Source organism: Myiozetetes cayanensis, unplaced genomic scaffold, assembly GCF_022539395.1.
Source record: "Myiozetetes cayanensis isolate MyiCay16 unplaced genomic scaffold, myiCay2020 scf12, whole genome shotgun sequence".
Classification (NCBI taxonomy): domain Eukaryota; kingdom Metazoa; phylum Chordata; class Aves; order Passeriformes; family Tyrannidae; genus Myiozetetes; species Myiozetetes cayanensis.
The window spans coordinates 16,630,729-16,651,262 of record NW_026086826.1 but is presented as its reverse complement, the minus strand read 5'-3'; the positions used below and the strand labels follow the sequence as shown (position 1 = coordinate 16,651,262).

At 37.1% G+C, this 20,534-nt stretch overlaps 1 protein-coding gene across 10 annotated transcripts in view; it reads left to right on the top strand.

Moving 5' to 3' along the window:
• EVI5 (ecotropic viral integration site 5) overlaps positions 1-20,534 on the top strand; it is a 78,102-nt gene that overhangs the window by 17,302 nt on the left and 40,266 nt on the right. For 7 of the 10 annotated variants that reach the window (XM_050306585.1, XM_050306586.1, XM_050306583.1 and 4 more), the window contains 11 exons: positions 2,688-2,877; positions 5,648-5,872; positions 6,912-6,986; positions 7,622-7,747; positions 8,510-8,653; positions 9,682-9,771; positions 9,881-9,978; positions 10,541-10,601; positions 12,494-12,547; positions 14,750-14,782; positions 15,341-15,487. In XM_050306585.1, the coding sequence (XP_050162542.1) occupies positions 2,688-2,877; positions 5,648-5,872; positions 6,912-6,986; positions 7,622-7,747; positions 8,510-8,653; positions 9,682-9,771; positions 9,881-9,978; positions 10,541-10,601; positions 12,494-12,547; positions 14,750-14,782; positions 15,341-15,487 (1,243 nt within the window). Of the gene's footprint in view, positions 1-1,099; positions 1,166-2,687; positions 2,878-4,027; positions 4,101-5,647; positions 5,873-6,911; positions 6,987-7,621; positions 7,748-8,509; positions 8,654-9,681; positions 9,772-9,880; positions 9,979-10,540; positions 10,602-12,493; positions 12,548-14,749; positions 14,783-15,340; positions 15,488-20,534 lie in introns of those variants that run through there. The other 3 variants (XM_050306589.1, XM_050306593.1, XM_050306588.1) reach the window with 3 other exon arrangements.

The following is a 20,534-nucleotide window of genomic DNA, read 5'->3' as shown; positions in this document are numbered from 1 at the left end:
TCACTTATCAGGGCAGTAACTTCCAGTGGAGGGAAGGAGTAACTGGGGGAGAAGGGGCTGATGCCTTTGTATCACCTGGCAAGTCTTCTCTCATGTTCATATTCTGCAGCCTAAGAGCAGTACAGTTTGCAGGGAATTTGACATATCTGTCTAGTTCTTGACTGAGAATAGAACTGAGTTCTATTCTAGTTCTTGACTGAGAATGGAACCGCCTCATCCCCTCTTCCTTGTGGTTTATGAGATTGTCTCTTGAAGATGAACTAGATGTAATTTTTGCTGTGCACATGAAAAATTATCAAAAGAAGCAAAAAAAGAGTTAAATAGGGCTTTTAAGAAATCTAATTTGCATTTAATCTGGGGCTTTCTACTCTATTCATGGCAAAGTGACTTTTGTTTGTAAAGCAAAATGTTCTTTGGACTGCTTATCTTAGTTGGAGCATAATGTCCTTACATGTAGAGTCATCTCATTAAGCCCTGCAGTCAGACTAGGTGGCTTGTTGAAAGAAGAATGTGAGCTCAGGCTTTCTTTTTCAACTCAGCTTTCTTCATTTAGTAAATAAATCAGCAAATCTTGTCAGGTTTTATTTAATTTTAGCCAGACCTGTTGTTCAGTCCCACACTAGTCTTGTGTGTATATTCTACTTAGAAGGTACCCTATCAGGTGTGCCTTTCCTCCTGAGATATTACCCTTGAATACTGAAATCTGATGCTCTCCTGCTGGGTTCTCTGTAGTTTCAGAACAGTTTGTGTCTGCAGTTTTGCACAGTGGCACTTTGTTGAGAAGAAATTGTACTCTATTCAGAGGGAACCATTCTGGTTTCTGCTTGCTGGAAGAACTGCTGATGATGGATGTTTTTAAAGATTTCCTTTTCATGGTTAGCTTTTATGTCAATAAGGAGAATATGAGTTAGTTAACCTGCTAGAAAAGGGAAGAACTCAAATAGTATCAAGATATGTCTTGTAACATTCTGTAATCTAATTATACTGAAAGTCTCCTCAGAATAATGAGGTAACTCAGTCCAGAGTCCTGTGGAACTGTTTGGCATTAGTCAATCATTTATAAAGTTTTAAATGAAAGAAAGCAGTAACTAAACATCACAGAACTTGCTACTTACTGTAAAAAGAACTTCCCGTTTTCAAACCTAAGAACAATGAGTTTATCCAGGTAAGGTCAAATTGCAGAAACTTAGCATAACTTCTGTAGAAAGCTGTGAAAACTGGAAGTGACTAGTTAGAACCTTGTTTTTGTAATCTTAATGTTTATTCTATGCTTGTTTTTGCTCTGTGATTACTTTGAATTTGATTGTCTTGGATTGAGAGGAGCTCCAGACTAAACTTTCACTATGGGTCAATATAAAGCATGCTTCTAAACATTTAAAATGGATTTTTAAAATATTTTCTTTAGAACTAGATTTTTTGCATTCCATTAATATGGACTAAATGAAAATTTGTCTTAAGAAGGATTTTTTTTTCCCTGAAGGCATTGCCATTTAACCCTTTTCCAAACAAAATACTGCTGTAGACTATATTTGTCATCGTTGTGAATTAAACTACTTTTTCCATGCCTTTCATAAACACCAGTAGGTGAAAGCTGGCAAAGCTGGTATAAATATCTCTATCGTAGCAGAGAACTTAAAAATTGTAGATATGCTGAGGTTTGTGTACCATCTCAGATACAATATACCTCAGCTTATAATTTATTAAATATACCATAACCTTGCTGAAATGCTGGGCAAGGATGGCTCTTGTGCAGCTGCATTGAGAAATTATTCAACCACGTGGCTCTGATAATACTGATGTTGGAATTCTTGGAAGTTAAAGCACAAATGAAACTCTTGGTATAGCAAAACACTTTCAAGTTAGTCTAATTTCTTGCTCTGACCTAACACATGGTCTAAAAAATTTCTTCCTGCTTATGGGGCTCAGTGTGAGTTGAGGATAAACAAAGCAGTGCCTTTTTGCCCAGAATCCCAGCTCTTTGCCAAGCTGATGGCCATAGCAACCAGCTAACAGGGAAGCCTCTTCAGGAACTTGTCTGGCCCTTGGCACATCTTCAGGTATCCTTTGCTGCCCGATAACCCCAGAGGTTCTCACGTTTGTACTGGGCACATTAAGTAAACATTCATTAACTGTGCTAATCACTCCTGTTGCCTGGTCCCCAGTCTTTAGGTCAGGGATTTTTCCCTCACATTTATAAAACAACATGTTGATTTGTGAGCAGTTGTCAGTAAATACCAGGAGTTTTAAAATTCCTTCAGGTTTTAATTATTTTGTCTATATTTACACTGTCAATTTTTAAAAAGTGTAATCAGGTAGAATTTTAGGAGGCTAATTCTTTGTCTTTGAAATGACTGTATTTTTTGAAGTACTCAAACATCTGACACTATCATTGGGCATATTTACCTTCCTTAGGTTCTCTTTGTCAGTCTGATGCATGACAGCTGTGGGTGACATCTTTCTCCATTTCTTAAAATGCTGCAGTGTGAACTGTTCTGTCTGCAGCATTACTTGAGATCTCAAGAGAAAACTCTAACAGTTCTTTTCAAATTTAGTACAAATTAATGTTCCACCAAATCTCTGGGTGCATTCTTTGTCAAGAGATAGGAAAAACTGACTTATAAACAAACAATTAATAGTGTGATCCTCTGATCAGAACTCGAATTTGGTTTTTTGTGCTTTCTTTGCAGACTCCTGGAAACCGATAGCAAATCCTTACGATCAGTAAATGGGTCAAGAAGAAACAGTGGATCTTCTCTAGTATCTAGTTCATCAGCCTCCAGCAATCTCAGCCATCTTGAGGAAGACTCATGGATCCTGTGGGGGAGGATTGTGAATGAATGGGAAGATGTACGGAAAAAGAAAGAAAAGCAAGTTAAGGTAGTAGCTGGACACTGGTTTTTTTGGATATATTTGTAATGTGATATAAGTGAGACTGCTTTATCTTCCTGTTGGGCTTATTTTTTTTAAATAAATATGTAGTAGAAGCTTCCAGTTTAATCTGTTCCATCCCTAAGCCTTAGTGCTTCCTATATAACTGTTGCCCAGCAAATGTCTCCTGCTGAAAACTAGATGCATTTACTGTATTTCGAATACTAAAGCTTTCAGTCTGCCTCTAATGAGAGATTTCCAGGAGTACAGGGATAATTAGCTTCATGTTTCCAAAAATGGAATTACTGAAAATCAGCTTAAGGGCATCTGATAGCTGGATGCTGTGATTATTTTCCCACTGAGCAGCTCTCTTTTTAAAGCATTCTTAACAGAGTAGCTGATAATTCTACTGTATGAGGCTCCCATGAGTTTTGGGTTTTTGTGCATGCCAAGTATGTAGACCCCAGGGCAAACTTTGATCAGTGTGTCCAGTCTGGGTTAGTTGTGGGCATGCACAGAAGTAGAGTTCAATTACATTTTAAATTCAAGCTAAAAAGCATCTAGTGCACTTGAACATATCCATGTTTCAGTGGCAGCAAGTACAGCAGTGTGGGATTTCTTTGTTTGTAGGCGTCTGTTCTGCTTTGGTTCTTTCCTGGGCTGTAGTCTGTAGTTTTATGTGCAGAATACAAATGTCGGGGTCTTTTGAACAGTCTGAAATGTGTTCTCTGAATAGGTTGTGGGAAGGCAGAACAGTGGGCTAAATTAAAGTGTCTTTTATGTGAAGCAGTTGTGAAGAGAGAACATGACTTGAGAGAGGAAACAAGGGAAGAAAATGAACTCAAGACTTCCTGCTTGCATAGGGAAAGCAGTTTCTGGAAAGGTGTTCCAAAAGGCCATGAAAAGAAGGCCACATGAACCTGGCAAGAGAAAGGAGCAGTGAGATGGTAACAAGTAGATCTGGTTAGTTAGAATTTGTTTGAACCCTTTCAAATGTCACAGATATCACTTGTTCTTACAGCTGGCCAAGTACAGTTTGGGGAGCATTTGACTTAACTTTCAGGGAATATTTAATTATATTGCTAACTAGTATTATATTAAAAACTAGCCAAGTTTTCCTTTGCTGGTTAAATAATTCTCAGTATTTTTTTGTCCAAAGTCAGCCTAAACTCTGTCAGTCTGCATTTACGATGGAATATCAGAACATCCATTCCTATTTCCTGATTGTGCCGGTAGGTACATAGGTAGCAACATGGGTGTCTTTTTGTCCTGGCTGTAAAAGCTGCTTTTAGATTATTAAGAATCTGGTAAGTTTTGTAAGTTTTAGGCATAGGCATCTATACCTTCTTCCATAGGTGATGTGTTCCACCCTTACGTCTCTCAGTCCACTTCAGAACTCCCTGTTTATTTGATTCTGAAGGATGACTTCAGTCCTGCTGTTCAGTTCACATGATACTGTGTAGAGTGGCATCATTTTAGTGCTGCCTAGTAGTGGTGTTTTCTGCTGTTCCTTTTAGGAAAGCTGGAGGGGTTAACCCCATTATTCTGTCGAGCAGGTACACGGTAACTCGAAGCACTAGCAAGTAGTTTCTTGCTTTATTAGTAGTCCCTGAGGCTTTAGATGACTGATGTCCAGTCTGACAGTGTGTTGCTGACAAAGGATAGCTGGAGACAGGTGTGTAAAGCTGATTTGTTAGGATTCTTCTCTTGGAGTTGGGAATCTTTAAGGAAGTAACACAGGGTGTCTTAGTGGCGTTACTATGATGGTTCTGAGGAAGGATGGATGGAGAGCTTAGGGATATTAGAAAACCAATTACTCTGGCTTCAGAATAAATAATAGTGGAAGAAATTATCCTTTAGGAGACAGAACGTTTGATAGCAGTTCTTAAGGTACAAAAAATGGTTAAAGGAAACGTTTTGAGGAGACAGTCTTCTAGGTCAGACTGATTCTAGTTGCAGGAGGACCACTAAGTCTGTAAAATTCCTGAATAATGCTTCTTTCTCAGTTTCCGAATTAAGCAACAAGACTACTTGTTCTTGTGATTTCTTAAAACACAATTAACAGGTTTCTAGTTCTACTGATCTGGGCATGTTTAAATCATCTAATATCTAGTTGATTTTTTTTTTTAAGATAAAGTAAATTAGTTAATTTAATAGATGTAAACTTTAATGTTTTCTTGGTCTGGTGTCTGAAACTGCATTTAGATACTTTCTTAGAAGACAACTTGGAAACAGTGGCACACCAGAGAAATTAGGCAGAACTTGTCAAGTTTGTTAAATGACCTCTGATACTTTTATTGTACGTATTTTTTTGTTGCAGTTGGCTGTGCTACAATTAGTTTCACTTTTTGTCATTTACCTATCTTGAAAGTAACTTTTAGTTAGTGATTTCTTAAATATCACTTACTACAAATTTTACCAAAGGGTGTTATGTTTAGTGATCTTTTGTGAAATTTAGAAATAATTGTATTAAATTCTGGTTAATGAAAGTTCTTGTATAAAATTATTTGAATATTCAGTTTTTCAAGTAGCTTAGCATGGATAGGGTACATTAGCTAATTTAGCCACTGAAAATCATTCAGAGATCGCTTACTTTTGTTAACTTAATAATCTATCACACTAAAATTAAAGTTTACATGTTATAAACTGTATGATAAGTTTTTACCATGATGTAAATTTTTTCTGAAATTATGAAGAACTTAATTTGGAGTGTTTTGTTCTTTAGGCTTAAGTTTACATTTTTAGGAGATATAAATTAATTTGTCTTTTTGTGCTTTAGGAGCTGGTTCGAAAAGGGATACCTCATCACTTCAGAGCAATTGTTTGGCAACTTTTATGCAGTGCTCAAAGCATGCCAATTAAGGATCAGTATTCAGAGCTTTTGAAAATGACATCTCCTTGTGAAAAATTAATAAGAAGGGACATTGCTAGAACATACCCTGAACATGATTTTTTCAAAGAAAAAGATAGCCTTGGGCAGGAGGTCTTGTTCAATGTAATGAAGGTGAGTCAGTATTTCAGCCCTTGAAAATGTATCAGCAACAACATGCACAAGGTTTGGATTGCCCTGTACAGAGTGAACTTGCACTGGTGTTTGCTTTTTTTTCCAATTTACTCCTTTTTAAACCATTGACGCTGGAATGGTTTAACAGATCACATTCCAGTTTCAAAGAGAGCTTCCAATGGTATTCTTATAAGCTTTTTATATAAATAAAGATTTATATACATACAGACATATATATAAAAAAATTATATATATTAATCTCTTATAAAGTAAAACCATTAAGTAGGCATTAAAATGAAGTCACATGCTAACTGCTGACAGTATAGTGCAATGAAGTGTGCCATGAAATACAGTAAACAACATTCACCAAGACAAGAACATCGACAATCAGAACTAGTATTCAGTTTTCAAGTATTTCTGAGGTACAAGCTAATGGTCAGTTGTTCCAGTGCCCAAACACAAAATAAGAAATGCCAACATAAAATTGTTTGCATTATTTTGTCTTCACTGTACTAGAGCTTAAATTTTGAAAGACACACCTTTCTATACAACATAGTTTCAACAGAAAAGTTAGCCGGTTTCCAAAGCATAGTAACTTCCATAATCTTCTAAATGGAAGATGCTACATGCATGGAAATCAACACATTTCATCCTCCCATAAATAAAACTGCAGCACAAATTATTTCTGAAAAAAACTACTTGTTTCTTTGTCCCTTCTGTCTCTTGTAGGAGTAGTAAAGTGTGTGATTTGTATGCCAGCTGTCCCTGTTATCTTTTGGCAAATTCCTTTAGCTGAAAACTGCCCGTATGTTTTGGTAGGTTTGCCTTAGTCTCAGTTTTGTAGGCGATCTGAGAGCAGAGTTCATACCCTCTGCAGCAGCAACCAGAACATGTGACTAAAACTTCTGAACAGAATGTCTGCCCTTGCTGGATTTTGGAATGGAAGAGTGAGTTACTAGCAAGATAGCAGGATGAACTATGATTACTTTTTATTAATGATGAGGTTTTAATTGTTGAGAGTCTTAACTTTATTTCCCAGGCTTACTCTCTGGTGGATCGTGAGGTTGGATACTGTCAAGGAAGCGCTTTTATAGTTGGATTACTGCTTATGCAGGTAAGCATAATATTAAATATGTGAACCTTTAAAATCCCTGCTAGAATGCATAATATATTGTGGTGGCTTATTGGGAATTTTTACAATAGTGTTCTTCATCATTTTGACAAAATGGAGTTGTCAAGGGCACTGTTAACTCTGCAAATGAAATGAGATTTACTTTCTGTTGTTCTGTTTGCCAAGATACTATATTGGAGTGAGAGACTACATTTATTTCTCAGAGCTAAGGTAGGACTGCAGGCTTGCAAGTTATAGTGGTGAGTGATGTTTCAACTATTGATGAACTTCTCATTTCAGTTCTATTACATTGAATCTCCTCAGAGTTGAAATGGAACTTCACACTTTATTTGATTGTCTTAAAGCTGTGTTTGTATTATTGGTTTTTGTTTTATGACAAAGTAGGGTATACAATAAAAAACTACTTGTAGACCTCCATTTCAGTTTAGAAATAATTTGATAGAATTTTAGGATATGCAAAAGCTCACAAAACAAAAACCTTGAAACAAACAAACCAACAACCAAAAAAACTCCACTGTGTATACACACCCAACCCCCAATGCCCTCCCAGGCACTTACTCTGATATATCATTCCATTTGTCCAGACTTTTTACCGTGCTTTTTTATTTTTAATCTAGATGCCAGAAGAAGAGGCGTTCTGTGTGTTTGTTAAATTAATGCAAGATTACAGACTACGAGAACTCTTTAAACCAAGCATGGCTGAACTGGGCCTTTGTATGTACCAGTTTGAATGCATGATACAGGTACATACAAAATCTGTCAAACTTTCTCTTCAGTAACTATTTATAAGGAACGTGGGAATTACAGTTCAAGAGCAGGCATGTCTGCTGGCTAATGGGCTGCACTCCTGACAGTAGTAGTTTCAGAACTTCATAAGTAAATGCATGTGGCTCTGGCAGACTGACTGGCTTTAGACACTGAAGCATGAGGATTTGAATTGCTGCAGTTTAGGCATTTGAAAGTTAATTTTGTTTGGATTGAAGACCCTGGAAGTCAAAATCTTCACAGTCAATTTTTAGCTACTTTACAAGATGGAAACTGGAAGATATCCACATGTAGAATTGAAATTGTTTTCAGATTTGAAACTTAGAGCACTGTCTTCCTGGGCAGGTTGATGGAGAAAAATAGGTTTGTGTTTTGTGATCCAGTTCATAACATGATGATCAGGGGTGGGATATCCTTTAGATATTTCCAGCTCTTTTTGTTCCATTTTAGATGTTACTTAGGGATTTACAAGCTTGTGACTTCCTGTTAGGATCAGGAAGTGTTCTTGTAATCTGTGCTTTGCAGGGTGGAAGTGCTGTAGAACATTCTATATTAGGATTCTGTTGCATGGTTCTTGATAATGATGAGTAATAGCATTCCTAGTCCTGTGTTGCTAAGCTGTTGTCTGTACTAAATATCAGTTATTTTCTTTTATTCAAAATTTGTCAAAACCGTGTCTGCTCTACGACTGCAAGCAGAAGCTTAACACACTTGTGGTTTTTATTCCTCTTCTTTTCCAGGAGCATCTTCCAGAGCTTTATGTGCACTTTCAGTCCCAGAGTTTTCACACTTCTATGTATGCATCATCATGGTTTCTAACTATATTCCTTACAACATTTCCACTACCAATTGCAACGAGAATATTTGATATCTTTATGTCTGAGGTAACTACTATAAATGCTCAAAGGTTATGTTTTAAGAGTAGCTGTTAAAAGCAATTATTTAGGTAGTGGTATAAATCCCATTATGATGAGCAAATCTCATTTGCTTTTTAGTTCTTTTTAGTTCTTACACTGATCAGATTATTTTAAGGGGAAGGTGTCTGTGTGTTGAGTAGTTTGTCAAGGAAGAGGAACTAAGTCTCTGGATGTGGACACTGTAACTTTGTGCTGTAACCTGTTGAGGGGTCACCAAAGCTGTTCTCTCTGGATGCAGGGCAGTAGCACTGCACGCAGCACAGACAGCAGTTTCAGTAGTACAGTAAGTTTGCAGTGGAAACTACTACTGCTTTCAGGCCAAGGATCAAGTTCCATGGGGATATGCAAGCCATGAAGAGGGAGTTTGAGTAACTTTAATTGTCTGGATGCTGAACAGCCGCCAAAGAAATTTATGGAGTTTTTCAGTGTCACTATCACAAAGACATGTTCTCTCGTGTTTAGGATTAGAGCTTTGCATCATTGTAACTAGTAACAAATCACAGATTATGGTTCATTTATGCTCTGCAATGATCTTTTAGAAAATAGTAAGTCAAAGGTGGATCCTTTTAGCTTACCCTCAAGAATGTCTGAGGTAGGGTATATAGTGAGACATTCCCTTGTATCTGTTTCAGTAGTTTAACTACATTGTACCATGTCTGAAATCAAAATGGCTTTTTTGAGAAGTACTTGGGTGTTTTTCTATTAGATGTATTAAAAATGTTTGATGGAGCTGACCCAGAGAACTCCTGTCACTTGAGTTTTTACCTCAGCATTAGCCTCTCTGAGGGGGGTGTCTGACATCAGGACAAATAGCCAGATTGCTTGTCCCTGGAACAAACCAAGAAACCCAGAAGCTGTTGTTGAGAGATTTTTTTTTTTTTGTAGCCCTTTGCTTGTCTGAGAAAGTGGGTGAGATTTCCATTGTTAGTAAAGAGGCATCGTACTATTGATGGTGCCATGAATAATTGTTGGATATTTTTAACTTCTGTTTTCAGGGTTTAGAAATAGTATTTCGAGTAGGTTTAGCACTACTTCAGATGAACCAGGCAGAGTTACTGCAACTTGACATGGAAGGAATGTTACAGGTAAGTTATGATTACAATCATTTTGAGAGATGTCTGAAATGTGCAGTGTGTGTGTGTATTTCCTCACAACTATTAATTATGTGTAATCTTGTGCTCTGATTGCTTTTAGCACTTTCAAAAGGTCATTCCACATCAGTTTGACAGTGGTCCAGACAAATTAATCCAAGCATCTTACCAAGTCAAATACAATGCAAAAAAGATGAAAAAGTAGGTATAACATTTTAAGAAAATAGATTATACTGTTGCTAAGAGCTAGTTTGTTTATTTTTAAAAGTAGTTATTCAGTGTTTAATTTTGAATTTTCTGTCTTTAATTTTATTTGTTTTTATCCTATATAAACAGTTAAAGCTGAAGTTCTGTCTGTAAGAAAATTATTTTAAAGCAATATTTGCTATTTTTCTTAATTATAAAAAACTGTATCTCATTTATAAAGATAACCAAAAAAGCTTTTGAAGAAAAAAAAGGGGAATTACAACACTTCTGCAAACAGGAACTAAATAGGAAACCTGGGTGGGGACTGCTTTTAGAGGCGAGGGGGATTGTTTCTTTTCAGAGTGAGGCAGGGAAAGGAGTGCTGGTTCAGAGTCTGTTCATACCTACCCAAGTCTGTGTTTAAATTTAATGTCCAGTCTAAGCATTTGCAGGAGTGCATTTCAGAGGAAATATCAATAATCTGTATCTCTGTTCTACTGATATTTGTTAGTTAATACACCAACAAGTAAATTATCCACAATTTTTCTAATCCTAATTTACTATTTCTAATTTTTAGGTTAGAAAAGGAATACACTACAATAAAGACAAAAGAAATGGAAGAACAAGTTGAAATTAAAGTAAGAAAGCCTCAACAAATTTATTTATGAATCAGTTTAATTCCTAGGTGGGAGGGTTACATGTTTGATCTGTACATGTATCAGGACATGTAATTAAAGTCCCCAAATTCTTTTCTTTCGACATTTGTATTTGGGATGCCTATTCATAAAGGACACCTACAGTGAAATTACTGAGATTTCTGCTGGACACTAAAAAAAAATCTTCAGAGACCCACTGTACTTATTTTTTATTTTTTCCTGCTGACTAAAGCTTGATTACAGACGGCCTCATTTATCAGGGGTTCCAAATATGCTGGTTTAGTTGTAGATGTCCCACACAGGAGCTCTGTATGAAACATGTTAGGACAGTTTGTCAGAATGCACTTGAGTGGTTTGTCATTGATTTTTCTTATGCATTGGACCAAGATGGAGAACCTTCTGTCTGCAGTCGCCTTTTCTTTTGGAGCTTCTGCAGTTAAAACAGACTGTGGGGGGAAAAGCCAACCTGCCAGTGCAGTTTATTTTTCCCTTTTACTAACTGACCTACTTCCTGTATCTGCTTAATCACTGCATCTTTTTCCTTTTGAGACATAAATAGGCTTTTGATGCCTTTTTTTTCCTTTTTCTAATTTTTTTTTCACAGAATGTTGTTTGATCTGGATTTTCTTTTTTGTGTTTTTAGACAATTCTGTGAGAAAAGGCAGTGGGAGAAACGATGGGCAAGTGCATTAAATAAAGCTTATAGAGGCAGTGAGGTACAGCCTTCCTTTTCTGTCCACTGACAGTCATTTTTCTTTGCAGTGTCAGTTTTTAAGGCATCAGTTCTTCAGAAAAGAGACTGACGTGCACCTGGGAGTACAAAGGTGTTCTGAGCCTTTTCAGGCAGTTTGTTACTGTTGTAGCAGGCAGTGAGGCATTAGCAGCATTATGATCTAATGCTGTAATGGCATCTGAAATCACAAGATTTGCAGGGCTCAAATGACAGCTCTCTGCAGAACAGGACAAATAAAACCATATGGAAGACAACTGTAACTTTAGATTCTGGTATTTTAATTCATTTCAAATCTTCTCTGCTTCTCCCCATGCTCCCCCCCCACCCAAAGGCAACAAAAAACCCCCTCAAAACAAAACCCAACAACCACAACCCAACAAAAAAAGTCAACAAAAAACCCCAACAAAACCCAATGCTGTCTGTTTCTAGGCCCTACTTTGGGACTTATGTAAATTGTTTCTGACCTAGTAGAGCTTCTTAGAGGAAAAGACTGTTTTAGGGAGGTAGAAAAACAAGCACATTTTGAGTTTGTGTTTTAGCCTGGCAGAATAAACCATTTACTGAACTAAAATGCAAGGTTCTGCTCTTGGGGATATGCATCTCTTCTATCTGAATGCTGACTGACAAAATTTACAGGAAGTGCGCTAGTGAAGTATATAATTGAGTACAATTCCTTCTTACTTCTGGGGCATCTGAGGTAAATAATTCTCAGTATAACCTTACAGATTAACTATTGTAAGGAAAAGGAAGGAAACCTTGCAGCTGTCTCATTAGCCTGTCCTAGTGCAGGGAGTGCACTTTCATGTCCCTTAGCCATGCAGACTTTGGCTGTTTTTGTGAAAGGGAGGCTGTCAGGTCTGGTGTGGGGTTAAGCTCTGTGGTTCATCTGCAGACGTGCTGCTTTCAGCTCATGTAACACAGGGGCTTTCGTACAACACGAGACGTCGTCTCATCTTTGCTGGTTAAACTCATCTTTTGAGCTAGGATATCATAGAAAAGGAATTAAGGTCACTAATTATTTTAGTACTTATAGTGATTTTCATAGATGTGGTGAGATAAAAATGTTGTTACCTTGCTTGGCTTTTATCAGACTTCCAATTCATACCTTGAGAAATGCATTTTTGAACTGTTTCCCTTCCAGAGGTTACGAACTGAAAACAGACTCCTAAAGCAGCGCATTGAAACACTAGAAAAAGTGAGTATGCTGGGGATTAGATTTAATCTGTGTTAATTTATGGAAATTTTATTATATGAAATGGGAATCTCAGAATTATAGTTTACTGTTTTGCTTCTAATCTATGGTATTTACTAACAGTGCTTAGCCAAATAGTATGGCAATAACCAAACAATTAGGGGCAGTGCTGTAAAGGTGTAAGGTTGTTATGTCTGACTCTTAGTGATTGAAAAAATCAAACATTTTCATATACCCGACTTCAGTTGTACTGTTTTCTTCCTGAATTAGAAGCATCTGTTCAAAGTGGAGAAGACTGCACATAGTGGACTGCTTGAGTGGAAAAGAGGTTTTTGTGAGAGAATCCTGAGTTTTGAAAATCTGAAGTTGTTTGGTGTTTTTATGTAGGAGGAAAATGACACACCTACCAATGACCAGAGAGATGAGACGAAGGCAGATCACTTCATCACTAGTGAATACAGCAGTAGAGGGTGTTGTAGCATTCACAGGAACACTGCCGTTAATCTGCTCTGTGTAGTTTTGAACTTCTGTGGCAATTTTGGGTACATGATGGGGAGAATATCTGAAGACTTATTTCTCATGGGTTTAGTGTGGAGTAGAGTTTTGTTAGGCTTCTTTGTAACTGGGTAAAACTTCAGAAGTGAGCATGTCAGCTGCTGTGGATACACTGCCAACATGCAGGCACTGTTCTCCAGTGGCCTCTCCTATGTCCTGGTATCGTGCTTCCCATGGCAGATCTCATCTGAGCTGCTCTGCTCTAGAATGAGAACGTTCTTGTCCATCTTCACCACAGACAGTGGAATTGAGCGCTCCTGGGAGTTGCAAACAATTGTGTTTCACAGGGAAGGAAACGGTAAAGTTTCACTTTGGAGTGGCATAGTTGGAAGATGTCACACTTCAGATGTTAAATCTGGTATGATTTCTTGAAGAACAGCCCATCTATGTCAAATTCTAATTAATTGATTTCTGAATTTAGTTTGGAAAATGTGCACAAGGGCACATTGTGAAAGTTGTGAACAAAAATACAATTTCATGAATATTTTTTTTCTAATATTGGAACATTGATAAAACGAATGGAAAAGAGCAGGCTGTCTTTAAGAAGCTTGAAACTGTAGTGAATCATTTCAATTTCCTTGGCAAATATATAATAATAAGTATCTCTAGTTTATACTTAAAAATTCCAGCCCCTACAATTTTTTAAATTATTATATCCGTGATGAAGTGCCAGATCCTATTGCTCTTGCAAATTCTGTACTTAGAATTTCAGAATTCACTTTCAGAGTATCCCAGTCTGATTGGAATCAAAACATTTCAAAATGGGAAAATGTTATCTATTAGTACGAATTTCTGATGATCATTATCATCACAGCATTTGAGAAACAGATCATAAAGTGTGAACAAACATATTCAGTTCTTTTGTTGAAAATTTATTTTAAAAATACCTTTTCCCTCATCCAAACTCATATGATTTAGTTGTGATTGCAAAAAATTGAGTGCTTTCAGGGGTGATAAAGTAGGAATTAATTAAATGCAGCTGCAGGGGGGTAGTGCTTTTCAGTGTGCAAAGAATGAAAATTTCTTTCTTGCAAAAGTTTGTCAAGGAAAAAGAATCAATAAACTGCTCGATGAGTTACTGCAAGAGTTCAGTAAAACAAAATATGAGCTGTTATAGCTGACATTTCCTACTTGTCTGTCAGTTTGCACCATTTAATGTTCCTGCTTCATCTTACTGGAAGCTGTAGCTCTGCATGAGCGCCTTGGTGCTTAGTGGAGTTTCCTTTGTGCTCAAATTATGCCTCTGTTTCATGTTGTGGGTGGACTGTAGTGCTGCATCTATCTACTGTATCATATCAGATAATGCATCAGTAACTTCTGTTAATTAGGGAAGCAAACCCATCAGAGACAAATACCCACTCTCCTGTAGGTGAATTTTACATGTTACAGAAATCTGACTTTGAAACCTTCTTGTATCAAAAATGGATTGTGTTAGATCTGTTGCAGAAAAGGCTGCTTCCTGGGACTTTCAGGCTGAGTTGCCTTAAGTTATATGAAGAGTTGTTAATTTTGCTAAAAGGTTTGCACAGAAAATGGGTAGAATTTGGGCATTTTCTTTCTATTAGCTCTTGGTCTTTTTTGTCACTATTATCAGTCCCTTGTTTTTTGATTTTCTTTTTCCTTATTCCTATCTGAATTTTTCCTTTGTAGGAAAGTGCTTCCTTGGCAGATAGATTGATACAGGTATAGTCTTTTAGTCTTTTACTGTATGACTCTCTTCCTACTTTTAAACTCCAACTGCTTTAATGCATGCATATTTGCATGCTATATTCTATCCCTGCTTTGCTGATTTGGAATAAATACAGAGCTAATATCTCGCTAGAAACTCATTTAATTTTGTTTACTAAAAATATATAAACCCAATACCTGCACGTTATAGTAATTTTCCTAACCTAATGTAATTTTTCTGGTACAAATTCCTGTGACAAATGGATTCTATGACACTGTATTAACACTGAAATTGAATATTGTGAACCTCAATCTGTGCATGTACTACTGAGTAATAATGCATGAAAGGAATTTCACTGAATGCAAGTACCAAACTGTGCTTGCTAAATGGATGCTGAACTTCGTACTAAGGTACTAAAGCAGCTGTTCAGTACTACCTTGTCCTAAAATTTCTACCAATTGTATCTGTGCTGTTCGCAAAACCAATCGGATGAAATAAGCGGCTAAGCATCACAAAGGCAGTCTCTCTTGGATTTGTCATTAAGTGCTTAAAAAAATAAATTATGTCCTAAGGGACAAGTGACAAGGGCCCAGGAGGCTGAGGAAAACTACCTCATAAAACGGGAGCTGGCCACCATCAAACAGCAGAGTGATGAGGCCATAACTAAACTGGAGCAAGCTGAGAATACCATCAGGGAGCTCCAACAACAGCAGCAATGGGTAAGGAGCCTGGCAGCACATCATCTCATCTTTTTCACTCACTTGTGTTTATTTTTCCTCATCATGACATGGTCTCTGTGCTGTCCTTGTAAATCCTTGTTCATTGTGATTTGCTTCTTAAAATTACACAAATTGGACTAAATGAAATTTTAGTCTGTTTTTACTGATAGATGAGATCCATAACCCTGGATAGATGTAAGTTATCAGTTTATAAAGAGCCCCAACATACCCACAATGAAACACAGCAAGCAGAAAACTCAACAACAGAAAACCACCCAACCCACCCCTCCCCACATACCACCAAAGAAATACTAACAAAACCACACACATACAGCCTTTGGTAGCTCTTCATGCTAAGAATCTCCTCATTGCAAATTGTGTCACTCTGAATACTCAAATTTGGAAGTTGGTTTACACTCCTGTATTGTTTAAGTCAGTCTATGTCATGTTAACATTTCTTCTGTGTATCTATATTTGGTTTTTTCCTAGTATGCTAAAATTTACCGCTTGCTGAAGTAGAAGGATGTTGTCCCTGAGTTTGGAACTACAGGACTTGATTAAAAAATGTGGGTTTATGTGGATGTGAAGCAGGAAAGTAATTTATAGATAGTATAGTAGTGTGTTTCTCTGTGTTTTAGGTAGTAAAATGTGCAGGACTTCAGACTGTTGCTGTGAGACTAAAGTGACTTCCTCTAAGTCACTTAAAGCGCTCAGTGTCTTCTCCTGGGGTGCAAGGGAAGCCATTTCAGCATCTTCACTTGCTAAATCAACTGCACAACTAGTGTTGGTGTGAATTTCCTCATACTGTTTTAAGTGGTATCTAAGTACTTGTTGGAGTCTTGGGCATTTCAGGTGTGTGAAATACAACTTTTAAAACTACGACATCCTGCAGCTGCTTACCAGGCCCCTTCAAGTCAGGAGGGCAGTTAGTTTTATACATCTTCCACTAAACCTCTAGGAATACTTTTGTCTTCTCTTGGAAGGTAAAGATGAGATTTACTGTTAGACTGAAAGGAAATCATAACAGACTAGTTCTAAAATGTTGTGTTTATAAAGTCTGTTTAATGCATTTCATTGTAAAAAAGGTATGCTGGAATAATTGTAAGGAGTGATTGATGAGCTGCTACTCTGTCATGTGAAATGCTGGTTTTTATATAACATGAGCAATTTCTTCAGGAGGGAACAGCACCATGAAGAAATAACAGCTAGGAAGATGGGGATGGTCTTGTGATGCTTTCCAACATTTTAGAAATATTGTAATCTTTCAAGTGAAATGCAGTGGGAAATGATAGACTTTTGGTTATCCAGCTGTTTATTGTCTGATTATAATAGTACACGTGCCTTGGAAGGTGTTTTTTGGAGGCATCCACATTAATGTCCTGTATGCAGTTAAAACTTCTAAGAAGAGACTAAGATACTCTATTTATTTATTAGTTAATTGACAGGTAATATGACTTTAAAAGCTAATGCCTTTAATTATGCTGGGAACTTACTGAGGAACAATGATGGGGAGGACTGAGAGGTTGGCTGGGTATGGGAACTGATCCTGAGCAAAACCGTAAATAACTGGATTGCAAACTTGGCTGGATGGGAGTTGTAAGGGCAGAAGACTGGACAGGTACTGAGAGAATGGAGAGTGAGTAAAATACAAGAATGAGCAGTTAAATTAAGAGCCACACTTCCTACTTTGCATGCTTGCAGCATTGTTTTCCTCCACTTAAAAGTGAATGTGACTATAGGAAGTAGTCTGACTGTGTGTGTGGAACTGAGACTGTAAATCCATGTGCTTATGGACAGGTTTGTGTCTAGTAGCTGGCTAATTCTGAAGTGTAAGGAGTAGTGCTGTGGTTTTGAGAACCATCGGGATTAGACAACGTGGGGAAAGTGCTAAAATGGCTTCAGTTAGGAGATCGCTGTGGGCTACTGCATCGGAACAGGCTTTTAACTTTGTTTCCAAGCTATGAAATGGGAACGACACAACTGTGAGCAGCTGCGTTTGTTTAGGGCGCCACCTGGTGGGAATGCCCGGGTTTATTTGGAATTTTGGCATTTTACTTTATACTTGTAAATTTTTTGCCACGTGCTGGTGCCAGTAGCTTTGTTCTTGGCAATATGCTTTTCAGTATTGTCTTGAATATCTCCTTTAATGGGTTTTTTCCTCCAATTATTTTATGATTAGCAAAAATGATTGCACATAAACTTGTAAATGGCTGCATAGTTTATCTGTGCTTATTTAAAGATACAGCATCTGTCCTACATATTTCATAATTTACATATTTTCCAGTCTTAAATAGTCTGTTTCAGCATGATAGAAACTGTAATGTTTGGGTATGAATTTCTGAATAGGAATGTATGAAAAGAACTGCCTAAGGATACTTGCAACTGCCTCCTCTGAACAACACTGTGGGATTAAAAAACCTCAACAAAACCTGTTTTTGTTGGTAGCAAAAATACCACCTAAACCATAATATTTCTAAGAAGGTTAACATGTCCTTTGTAAAAGGTTATGTGTTTGTATTTATATATTATTGAGGTTTATGCAATCTGCTCGAGGAGATTGGATAGCACAGGTTGAGTTGTTCAAGGGTAAGTACGGAAGGTTCTTACTGGATATGTCTGTAAAGAAATTCTCCACTGCAGCACTTCTGAATACAGAGATGGGTAGAGGAGGAGTATTTTGACTCAAGTCCACACCAGAAGCCTAAATTACAGACAAGTTTATTTCTTCCTGGGCTGAAGTATTTATAGGGAGTCTTCAGATGAATCAGAATGACTTCCTAATGAAGTATGGAGTCTACTCAGAGGTTATCACTGTGCTGGTGGATGGTACTAATCTGTCTTTGGCTTGTCTAGCCTTTAAACACAGAAACCTGCCAAAGGCAAGTTGTGGTGGGTAACCAAACAGTTAAGAGGAAGGTGGCTTCTTCCTCATACTGGTGGTAAATCAAGAACTGGATAGAGGAAGTTGTGCCTGACTTCAGCAGAACAGTTTTCTTTTGAGGCATGCTAAGTATATAAAATGGTATTTGAGGAGTTAGGGGCAAAGGTAATCAGCCTGTTGTAACTTAACCTGATAATTATGTGCTGAAGGTTTTATTCTCTGTTCTTTTCCCCTTTTTGTTTCTAAATGAAAAAGGTAGCTTCTGCTGGATGTAAACACCTCCAGTATGCAAGTCTTGTCTTTCCCAGTGATACTTTAATTGTCAATGATTACCCTGCTCATCAGGCTGAATGCTTTAAAACTGAATCTGAGAAATGAGAGGCAGATCAAGCTAAAAATGCATCACATTTTTAAATAGGCTCTTTAACTGTATTATATAAAGATAGAATTTTAATTGACTAAGCATTCAGATAGAATCATATGCATTTTGTAAGGTAATTTATAGCCATGTATTTGGTTATTGTTACAGCAACTTCATGGTTTCTTTTTAGAAACTCAAGCTAAAATGACTGATAATAATTAAAAGCATAGTAGTTGATTTAGAGAATATATGCTTGTGTTGCATTTAGGGAATATATGAGTGTTGCAACCTTATGGAAGGCTTCACTTTACTTTACAGTATACTCTTCTAATACTCTCTTCTGATTTCCAACCAAAACACAAAAAATAAAAATACTTAATAAAATATTTAGTGAAGTACTACAGTTAGTGCTTAAATGTGTAAGCAAAGTTAGCTGCTGAACAGTCTGTTAATGGCTCTTCAGTATAGTGTGCTGGAGAAACATTCTGTACTTACCTCTGTCGTCAGCCAAAATAATATTAGGAATGGTTGTGTTTTAAGAAAAATCGGAGGGAAATAAATCCAGTTCTGTGAAACTAAGCAAGGACTTGTTTCTTTCAGAATTAAATGACTGTAAAGCTGCTTATTTAGTGCTTTGTATTACATTTGTCTTTTCAACTGGTCAATAAAGTGCTAGTGTGGTTAAAATGTCTGGCAGAATCTGGAACAAGAAAGGTAGAGGCCATCTAAGTTGTCGTGTGTATCATGTGAGGAACTTGAACGAGCAGCCAGGGCATATGAAAGAGCTGCTGCCTCTTCTCTGTGTCTGCGTGTTCTGAGCTGTGCTACTTGTGTCCCTACACCTGTGAAGTGATGGCAGAAATGAATCAGCATTGCCCACCCATCCTTTTCTTGCACTCAAGTCAGGTCTGCCTCCACTGCTTGCTGAGGCAAAGACACTGTGTGGGTTGAAAATAATATGAATTAAATTAGTAATGTGTAAGGGCAGTGTTAATGTACAAGGATCATACTATATATGTGTTCCCTGTGTGTTCAGCTGCACAGTTAAGCAGGCAGAGCACTTAAGTGGATGGCCTTGATGACACTAAAAACTGCCTGAGTTCTGTTTGCCTTTCAATGCTTTGTTTACATCACTCCATCACAGCTTCCTGAAGAACATTTATATCAGAAATATAATACATTGTAACACTAAGGTTAGTGCCAATTCTGAATTTGGACTGTACTGTAAGTCAGGACAAAAGGCTTCCTGCAAATTCTGCAAGTTTTTATACTTGTAGAAATATAAAAACAAATGAAAACATACTTTCCCTGATCATGTAGTTCCATGGAAATCCTTGTTTTGTCCTGTTCGCCTTTGGTTTGTGCACTGGAGGTCAGGGAATGCCACACCATAACAGAAGCACGTGGAACTGAAGGCTCTTCATTTTGTCTCTGTTTTTAGATACAGAAAACTACATTTTTTAAATGAAAACATAAAATAAGACACAGTTGTATCTTTAATATAATAAATAATCTGTGGGGTTTAGTGTTGCATTTTTAATTAATTAAAACTTAATCTATTAATCCGAGTATAGTATTTATATTTCACGATGTAGTTAATGACACCAAAAATTTATTGAATTATTTTCCTCTAAACTTAATTTTCAGGGTAATGATGTAAACACAGTAACTAGACAACTGTGCTTTGAGGATGTCAACACCCACTTTTCTCCTAAATCAGAAACTGAAATATCGATTTCAATTTTCAAATACAGAATTGCCCGTCAGGCAAGTCTGACGATCTGTCAAACTGCTAAGTCATTTTT